We start from the raw sequence: 10093 nt of genomic DNA on the forward strand, positions 1-10093 counted from the left end.
AGCAAACAGACAACCTTTTTGTTTTTCGTCCTTCCTTACCTTGTAGCCTATCTCTCTGGTCTTCTCAGCGAGTGTATGGTACTTCTCCTGTGTCTTCTTGATGTGCTCTTTGTCCCCCAACGCCTCCACATGTTGCAGCTTCTGGTGGGAAAGCTCCAGCTGCTCCTGGTAGTGGCTGTGCTTCTCCACCTTGGTCTCAAAGTGCCGCAGCTCCTCCTAAGTGAACAAGAGAAGGAGGGAAAGCGTGCAGAGGGGTGCAAGTTCAGTTCACCTTCAATTACATGCACAACTGCACAGGGACAGCTGATATGCATCACAGAGAAGAGACTTGCTGAATGTTTCCCTACTGATACATCTTATTTTGAAGCCAGATATCTGTAACAAGAATTGAAGTTTAAATTGAGTTGTTCGCTGTGAATTTCTGCTCGTGGGACAAAAGGTGAAAGGATCACAATGAGAGATAGGAAAGGAGAATACTTGCATAGGAAATGTATAATGCATAAATTGTGATTATCATTATGTGTGCTCTAGGCTTTAAGGCTTACCATATACAAGGAGTACTTAGCTACCAAGGACCTTATATGAATTAATACAGCTGTTCCCAAAAGAGCACTTGATTAAAAAGTTTCTAAGAGTTCAGCAGTAACTGAACAATAAGTGTTGTCTAGAAATAGAGCAGAAGTGCCCAAACACTGTCATAATGATTTAAGAGCTACCTTGAGAGAGTCCAGCTCATCTTCACTGAGGTTGGCTCTCTTGGCAGCCTCCCACAGTTCAATCACACGGGGCTCCCGAAACTCTGGAGGGATAATCGAAAGGGAGGGAAAGATGAAGAGATAAATGGCCCAGTAGTCAGTTTGGAGCTGCATCCAATACGTGAAGACTCAAGAGGGACAGAGCTTAAAAGAGGAGCAGTCACAGCAGATGTTTTATAAGATACAACCACAACAACTAGCTTTCCTTGCTCAATTGTTTGGTAAACACGCACAATATTAAATGGGATGGAATTCCCAGCTCAGATTTAGGTGCTGTCATAGATTTCTACAGACCTGCACTTACAGGAAAAACCTGGCGGAGAAAACTGGGATGAGGAGATTTAAAACGTTTTGAGCAAGATGAGGCAGGAAGTGAGGGGGGGGATAAAAACAAGTGGCTGAGAGAGAAACATCCTGGAGGCAAATCAGGAGAGCGGAAGGAGCCAGTGTGAATCAGCAGCAGGAACATCACCTTCATCTAAACTCCCTGACAGACTCCCGCTGAAACCTACACAATTGAAACCCAACAACAAACTCTGCTGTACATTCCAGCAAAAAGAGCCGAGTACGATGGATAAAAGACAGTAAACTATTTAAAAATTAGATAACCAGAGAGTACTGGGTGAGTTAAATAGCACAAGGACGAGCTGGTTTACGTCAGTGGATGGATGTGGCGATGTGAGCTTCTTTTAAAAAAACTCCTTTCTAGCACTTTCTCTTTTTCAATTTAGAGACATACTCAGTTTGAAACTAAAAGCACAAAACACTGGAGTTAAGCTGTTAGCATATCAATGCCTGCTAACTGTGATGCGACAGAGTGAGTGTGTTATTATGATTACAAATCCCACTGATTAAGCTGATGAGATAAATGTGGAGTGAGACTGAAATGTAGAAAGAGACTTGCTGTGTGTGTGTGTGTGTGTGTGTGTGTGTGTGTGTGTGTGTGTGTGTGTGTGTGTGTGTGTGTGTGTGTGTGTGTGTGTGTGTTCTCTCTCTCACCGCTGTCTTCACTGAAGCCCTCATGGCTGAGCTTTCGGAGGCGCTCGAAGCCCTGGTTCAAGTCTCTCATTTTATGCTTCAGGTCCGTGTGCTTCTGGTGCAACACATGCTCTTTGGTGTCGCCCTCCATGGGAGAAATCACATTCTTGTGTATCTCTGTTGAGGTGAATGGACAGAGGGACAGAAGACGAGGAGATGTTTAGGAGTCAAAAGTTGATGGGGTTGGGTGGGTGGTTCAGATGCGAGTGAGAGGAAATCAAAGAGGGATGAAACAAGAAGCCACAAGGAGTAGAGAGAAGAAAGGGAGCACAAAATAAAGAGGGAAAAAAGCAATATAAGGAGAAGGAAAACCACAGTTTAGTAGTAGCTAAAAAATAGCCTGTGAAACTTTTATGATAGTACTGGCTTTTGCCTCATTCATTACATTTAGTTTTTCATGAGAACATTCAGTAGCCTTATGGCCTACTGTTTAATACAATAAGTGTGCTTATGAAATACCTGCCTGCCTCACCATAGAAAAAGGTTAGGAGGTAAAGTGCAGACAAAGGCCAGCTGGACAACGCCTCATGGACTCAGTGATAATGGCTGACATTTGGATTGAAAGTAAAAAGGCAACACCAGGATAAAAGGAAGACTAGGGAACCTTGATGGGCAGTAAAAGCTTGCACGGAAGGAGGTGGTGGTATTGTGGGGGTGTATGGAGTGTCCCCTTAAGGCAACATGTGATTGGCTCAATATTTAAATGCATCAGACAAGCAGAAAAACACCCCAGGCTCGCTCGGTAGAGATGTAGCTCTGTGGAGCGCAAACGGAAAGTTCTGGCAGGAAACAGCTGCAGAGTGTCAGTCACGTCCGAGGCAGACGTGGCTGTCCTCCCCGAGTTGATCTGAAAACACAGCTCAGCTGGGTGTGTGTCAGCTCAGCTTAAGATTCACAGCTTGATGTGATGTGACAAGCATTGATAAGAGCACTGAGTGGTGGGTGGCAACATGTGCAGTCTGATACCTGCCACTTACGTACATGACCACAAGACTGGACAGAAAGACAGAGAGCACCTCACACTGATTTTTGGATGACTGACTTCAGCAACAGCCGAACTTTAACAGCCAAATAAGGGTGAAGAGGATTAGAAGGTTTATTGCTTTGCATTCATTTCCTTGCCCAGTCATACAATGTGGTAGTGAACAGTAGAGAGGAGACCAGGGTTTAAAGGCTTATAAACGTGGCCTTGAAGACACCAAGCAGATGTGGTGCATCTCATGCAACTCACCCTCCGTCCTGCTGATGGTGTCCATGAGAATGTTGTACTCATGAATCTTGTCCTTGTGATGTTGGAACTCCCTCTTCAGGCTCAGCAACTCCTCATTGGAGAACTTCCCTGAGCTCTTGGCCTGGCGAGAGGGGAGTCATGAGAGACAGAAAGGAGCAGCTGGAGACCATTAAGCCATAATTTGGATGAAGGAGAAAGGCAGTGGCTTTCTTGATAAGATCACTACATGTTGCAGTTCCATTCCCTGACTAGATTTTATGTGAAGGTTTAAGTAGCATCACATATGGCAATACCTGTAATATACACATTTGATAATCTATTAACTCTGGTTTTAATAGAAAGTTATTGCTCTGGTGCTTTAGACATGATCTTTGACGGAGCCAGATTAAAACTTATTTCTATCTCCTTCTCTAACTTGCTGGATACTTCCTGTCAAGGTTCAGAGCAAAGTTGCCAAAGCATAAGCTTTTGAAAATAACGAAAACTAACTTTTGGGTACAAGAGTGCAATCACTGCCTTGAAAGATTACTGGTAGTGCTGAGTAAGAACCTTGTAACCGTGACCTAAAAAGCTTTTTTGGTGAAACCTTGAGTGCACCGGATCTCTTTTATGTGAAACTGTGTGACAATTCTTTCTAGCCAATTTGAAGTGTGTGCCTTTCAGCTGTGGCAGAGTTTCATCCATCAGCTGCAACCGGGAACCAAGACAGTTCAACCTTAACACTAAATTAAAGAGGGTGTAAAATAAAAAATATGTTCTAATAATGTATTTCAGTATTTTTCTTTGTCCATTCTCTGTACATATTCACACCTTGTTCCAGAGTTTGTCCAGTCTGGGATCATCAAATATGTCTCCCTCTTTGATATCGTGATCCTTCAGGTAGTTGCTCTCGAGTGGTCGAGTGTCTCTTTTCCCATCCATTCCATACTTGGCCAAGATCACTGCACAACATAACAAACAAATGATCCTGACATGAGCATGGAAGGAGTAAGAACTGGGGCTTTCATGAGAGGAAGCTGTTTGATACACAAGAGAATCTAAAGTGACTAAGACACGGATAAATTCATCATTTAAACGAGACTCTAAAACATTTCACATCAAAAATGACCCTGAGAACCCACAACCTTCGACAGCAACTCATCAATTCTAAAGTCACCTGCCATTTTTAAAAGGAACAGCAAAGGGACTCGTATCTCTACATGAGAGAATGAATGAGCCACTGAAAATAGCAGAAGGGGCCAACAAACAGATTTTACAGTCTGGTAATTTGACAAGAGCTTATCAAAGCAGACTAACTTCACTTTTTTTCTCGACACAAGTAGCACACGGTAGGTGAAATCCATGTGGTCTTTGTCATGCTGCGCCTAACCTGAAAAACTTGAAGATGAGATAGTGAGAGAGGAAGAGAAAATGCTTATTAACCCTCCCATCCACTCACTTAACAGAGCCCAATACTGAACATACAAAGAAAACTAATGAAGACAAAAGATTCAAAACATGATCTAAAATGCATCCAAAGACTTGTTTTTTCCTGGGGCAAATAATTTATTATGTTACCACACATTTGACATTACTGTGACTCACATTTTCATGTGCAAAATATACTGAGGAACACGATATATAATAGTATTTCATGTCTCAACATTTCAGGCTGCAGCGTAACAATAAAAAACTGGACTTAGCTCTGAAGAAGCTTGCGGCTCATTATTCTGCTCTTGTAAAACTGTTATTGCAGCAGCTGTTTCAGCACTATCTCAGCATACTGGTGAACCATCAGTGTCAGTTATTAACTACTGATACATCGTTAGGAGCGTCTACATGCAGAAAGCAAGTTTAAAATCCTCATAATCACCATGCAAGACCTTGTGGAATATCTGTGCAGCACTTTAGGACTCGTATACTACACATTTTACGGGTTTAGCTGAGGCTCTTGACCCAGGTGATCCACAATACACAAACAGTAAAACAAGCTCCAAGAGCAACAACAAGAAAGGTGTCAAGATTCGTCTCTCGGCATATCAAACTGAGAGTGTCAAGGGATGGTGCTATGAAAAGAAAAACAAGGAGAGAGACAGAAATTATTTTTGAGCCCAATTAAAATGACACAAGAACATGATACAATGGGGAGAAGGTAACTTGAGGTCCTCCTTGAAGAATTATATTTAGCCTACAAAAGGAGCAGGGAATGACTCTGCCTGCAGTTGGAGATCACTCTGCCACTGTGGTGTATGAGAAAAGAGGAGTGTCATTGACTGCAGGCTCTGGGGCAAACATCTCCCTGCACACTCATCCACCAGTTCCAGATTTAAACTGGTTAGAATTTAGCATTTGACTGTCAAAATATACTAGTACTGTCTTTTCAACATCTTAGTGTCCAGACACAAACAGCTGAGCTAAAAAAAACAAAAAAAAAAAACAAAAAAACCCACAACTTGTGGCAATGAATGCTGACTGTGGTGCTGCACCAAATTGCCTGTGTCTGGGCTAAAAAGGTGGACCATGCAACACACTGCTAAAACCCAGCCAGTGGACAGCTGTTTGAGAAGAAATACCTCTCCATTAAAAATGGGTAGTTGTAGTTTGTCCTTTTGTCCTTGTGCAGTGACTCGCCTATTATGGTGGCAATGGTATCAAAACATTGCCAAAGAAAAAAGACATAGAGATACAGATATGTAGATGCTGAGTGCTGTTGATAAGCTGCTTCATGCCCCATCATAATGTTTACTCAATGAGCCCTGACTGCAAAGAATCATGGGATGTTTTAATCCTCTCCTGACCACAAGTTCCATAATTATAAAAAATATTTCTTTGCCAGCATTTAATACATACTCGTACCTCTCTTTGACATGCTACAGCTGCATGCTAACACTGCACATTATGAATTTTGCATGCTTTTTAGTGTGGCTGCTACAGTCTTCATTTAAAATCAGGTTCATGGAGATATTGGCAACAGTCTTGATAGAGATGAGGAATCATATTTCCTCTGAGACTTGGCCAATGCTGTGGAAAGCAACCCATTAGCTATTCTAATTCTACTGACCAAAGGGCAGAGTTTGTTATGTAAACTATCATATTCACAGAAGTGTATTCCTGTGCATTTGCATTTAGTACATGATCCTGATGGGTTCGTGTATCATTCACCCTTTAACAAAAAAAAAGAAAATTTAACATAACATTTAATTACACAGAAATAAACTCCCCAAAACAACAAAATACAGATCCTATTGATTCATTAAATCTGAACTCATCCTGCTGTCCTAACTGATTTCTTTACACCAGTGGCAACATATAAAGTTTGACACCTGACAGGATCTACACTGGACTAACTTTCAACCTGTCAGGAAGGTGCCACATAGTCTCTGAATACAACGTGCAAAACACAAGGTGTTGGGACTGTAATGCTAAGGTTTTAGGGAAGAAAAAAAAAAATCAGCAACTCTCACTGCCAGCATTGCCATTTCGGGCAGAGTAACTCTACCGTGAATTCAGGACAAAGTAAAGACAACCTATCCCTCACTGCACCTGCAGGCATCGATAGTCTCACCATTGAAGTTGCGTCGCAGCTGGGCCTCCTTCTCCCCGTTCTCATCCAGCCCCTCCACCTTTAACTTCTTCCACAGCATCTCATCCTTCTCCTGGATCTTCAGGTCACTGTGCAGCTCTGCCTGCCGCACAGGTGACAGCTGCATCTGTCAAAAGCACAAACAAGAGACAAGGTAACATTAGTTAAGGAGAACGTTTTCAGGACAAGGCTGACAGAGGAAACACACTGTATGGTAGCTGCAAATTCAGAATTGTTCATTTTAGGTCTATTTAATAAATTAATGTGGAAAATCTCAGTTCCTGGATAATAGCAGTGAAAATACTCATTTGCACTGATATACCAATTATTAGAAATCAAGGAGAGTGAAAAGCAATATTTGGGACTGTTACTTGTTTGCAATTCAAATCTTAAACTGAACCTCTTTGTGTCAACATTTTGAACAACCAGCGATGGAATGAATCAAAGTATACTTTATTCAAATGCTGTTCTTCAGTACACATGTCACGTACTTTACTTAAGTATTTCCATTTTCTGCTACTTCATACTTCCTCTCAAATACCTTTGATATGTTTAGCAATTACTTACCTTGCAGATTCCGATTATTCAGTGTCGATGGGCAGTTCATTTTGACATGTTACTGATCAGATATTGTGTGAGAGGCTGTTGCATCAGAGCAAATTCAGCACTACATGACACACCATGAATGTTTAAGTTGTCTTCATTTGCTACTGAATATTCGGACTGTAACGTTACTTTCCTAAGTAAACTGCAATGGCCAAGCTGGGACTGTAACGCTACTTGACGCTGACCATTAGCTGTGTGTGGTCGTGCTAAAGACAGCTATTTACGACTGCTTCACGTTAACAGTACATATTAGTTTGTCTCATATAACATACGTACCCTTTTAGCTTTCTCCCACACCTGGTTCAGCTTAGCTATCCTGAACTCCACAGTCAGTCCATCACTGCTGCTCGGCTTCTGCTCGTTCATTTCACGGGAGTATCTCCCGGCCATTACACCCACGCTGAAGCACACAGCTACGACTAAGCACTGAAGCTTCATTTTGAATAACTACTAACAACCAACGACAGGGAAAAAGCGCCGAAAAGATACCGGCTAGGCTAACATTTAGCTGGACAACACTGTGGAAATTTCTGTTGTTGTGGCTCGCTTGAGTACCACAAGTCATGTGCTTAAAGTGGGCGGGCACTTCCTTGACGTATGCATTATAGGATATGTAGTTTCTTGGCCCAATCCGCGTGTTGCTAGTAACGAGGATGTGATCTTTTTTAACTACATTTCCTGAAATGGCCGCTCTGCGTTGTTGCCTGGCAACGATGGCTAAGCAAATAGAAAGACTCCACGCGTTTTTGTGACTGGATGCGGATCACATCCATAATGGTACAAAGATGAGGAGGGGCTGTCTGCCACATACATGAATGTACTCTGGTTATATACAGCAGAAGATGAACGGTAGTTTCTAGAGTTCTCCTTTGGAAGTTTGAGAGATGTTTAGTTAGTTCTACACACTGTACTTCATGTTATGTTTTTGACTTATTTGTTTGATCATTCTATTTAATCACTATTTTAACTATTATCATGCTACTTTTACATGCTACAGCATACATGTTAGCCTGTTACCTGCATTATTTTTCTTCTCTTTTATTGTTTAATGCACTCAATTGGAAGTACAAAAAAACATCAAAGCTGAACTAAATGTTTTCATTTGGTTATGTTTAATCATATGGTATAGACCACATCAATATATGCAAACTGTTTGAAAGTGACAACTGACATTGAAAACAAAGATTTTTTAAGACAGAGCATTGTTGTAAAAATGCCTGTCTCCAATACTGTCAGCTGATATATAACATGCTAATATTACTAAATATCTATCTTATCAAATCAGAAGAAGAAGAACAGGAAGTCACAGTGAAAACACTTACATCACAACCCCATATAGGAGAATGCATAATAATCCATAAAGTGCGCACACACACACACACACACACACACACACACACACACACACACACACACACACACACACACACACTTTATAAAGTGCCGATTGATATTGTATTGTTCATCACATATTCATGCCAACCAAGCTAACTGAATTTTGTAGGGTACTGAATGAGAGCCGGCATTCTAATATTGATCTGCTGAATGTCGCTTTGACAAAATTTATTCATACAGCATTCATGCCAATACACAACAATGACTGAACTGAAGTCATTAAACAATATTAAACTGGGAGATGGAGAGGGAAAATCGAGACAGACAGCCAGACAGAAAGACATTACATTGCACTCTGCGAGGGAGTCAGTATTGTTTTGGTACTTTTAATGCCAAAAAATATCATTCGGCCAAAACTAAACGAAAATGAAGTGAGAGAAAGAGAGAGGATGAATAATGGACTTGTGGGTGAGTGTCATGCAGCAATTTACATCTACTCAACAAAAGACCAAAACCACAAAGCCCCAAAAATGCCTCGTTATTAAGAATCAGTTAGTTATTTAGTGTTACTTAAGAAGGGATTTTAATGTAAAATATATATGTTTGAAAACCATCAATCATTCCCAGGCAGTAGTCATTTTAATTTAGATTAAACTGATTAATTAATTATGATTTTATGAAATTTGGACAGAACACAAACAATGCAGGTGTTTTATATTCTATAAATGAGTGCTATGTTCATTTACCTTGGAGCTCCATATACTCACTGTGGCAGTTATTGTCTCTGACAGAAATGTATGTTAACTTGATCAAAGACAAATACATGAGGCCAGGAGATGGGTTAGCATTTAAATCTCTGCCAACTTGTTATATTAGAATTCTACTACACTGAAACTCCATTACTAACAGATACACAGATATTTCATGGTCTGACAGTTATATTGAGTCATTCTGACTCTGAACAGTCATCCTGAATTAGTGGATCAGTCGGAATCCAATCTGTGGCTCTTTGCTGTATGTCATCCCCTCCATTGTATTCTGCTTCCTGTCATTCTTAAGCTGTCCTGTCAAATAAAGCCATGACAGGCCAGATACATGTTCAAGCTGAGACTTTTCTTTTTCCACAGGGGAAAGTCACGAACTACCCAACTGTATTTAGAATGAACAGCATCCGTACACGAGGACACGCTCTACCAGCTGGGCTACCAAGGCTTACAAGTGGTATCATTGTTGGCACTGCTGTCGCAAAGACAAAAAGAACACTTTCTACTTTGTAGCTACAACCAACAACACGGGACAAAATGTTTATTCATTCATTCATTCAATGATTATTCATTCATTTAGGACTGTGATCTGATGGAGCAGTGAAAGCAGGTGATGGTGCCCGACTGGATCGCCGGTCAGCATTCGTTTTTCCCGGGAGATTTTGTAATTGGTGGCAGACAAAATAGCGTAGCGAAGATGAGATTTATGTGGCACACATCTAAATGCAGATGTTGTCATTATTCTCTAGCAATTTCGTTTATGCTAAAGCTATATGTCTAAATAAAATACCTGATTACTTCT

The 10093-nt window shown here is 40.9% G+C and overlaps 1 protein-coding gene across 1 annotated transcript in view; it reads right to left on the reverse strand.

The window, feature by feature from the left end:
- The window catches only part of lrpap1 (low density lipoprotein receptor-related protein associated protein 1), a 9327-nt gene extending 1550 nt beyond the window's left edge, over window positions 1-7777 (reverse strand). The window contains exons 1-7 of the mRNA XM_037112021.1: window positions 7469-7777; window positions 6569-6713; window positions 3835-3965; window positions 3025-3145; window positions 1755-1910; window positions 717-799; window positions 40-216 (exon numbers count right to left, since the gene is read on the reverse strand). Of these exons, the coding sequence (XP_036967916.1) occupies window positions 40-216; window positions 717-799; window positions 1755-1910; window positions 3025-3145; window positions 3835-3965; window positions 6569-6713; window positions 7469-7630 (975 nt within the window). The 5' untranslated portion in view covers window positions 7631-7777. The remainder of the gene's footprint in view (window positions 1-39; window positions 217-716; window positions 800-1754; window positions 1911-3024; window positions 3146-3834; window positions 3966-6568; window positions 6714-7468) is intronic.
- Between the last annotated feature and the right edge of the window lie 2316 nt (window positions 7778-10093).

This window comes from Acanthopagrus latus, chromosome 1, assembly GCF_904848185.1.
Source record: "Acanthopagrus latus isolate v.2019 chromosome 1, fAcaLat1.1, whole genome shotgun sequence".
NCBI classification, from domain to species: domain Eukaryota; kingdom Metazoa; phylum Chordata; class Actinopteri; order Spariformes; family Sparidae; genus Acanthopagrus; species Acanthopagrus latus.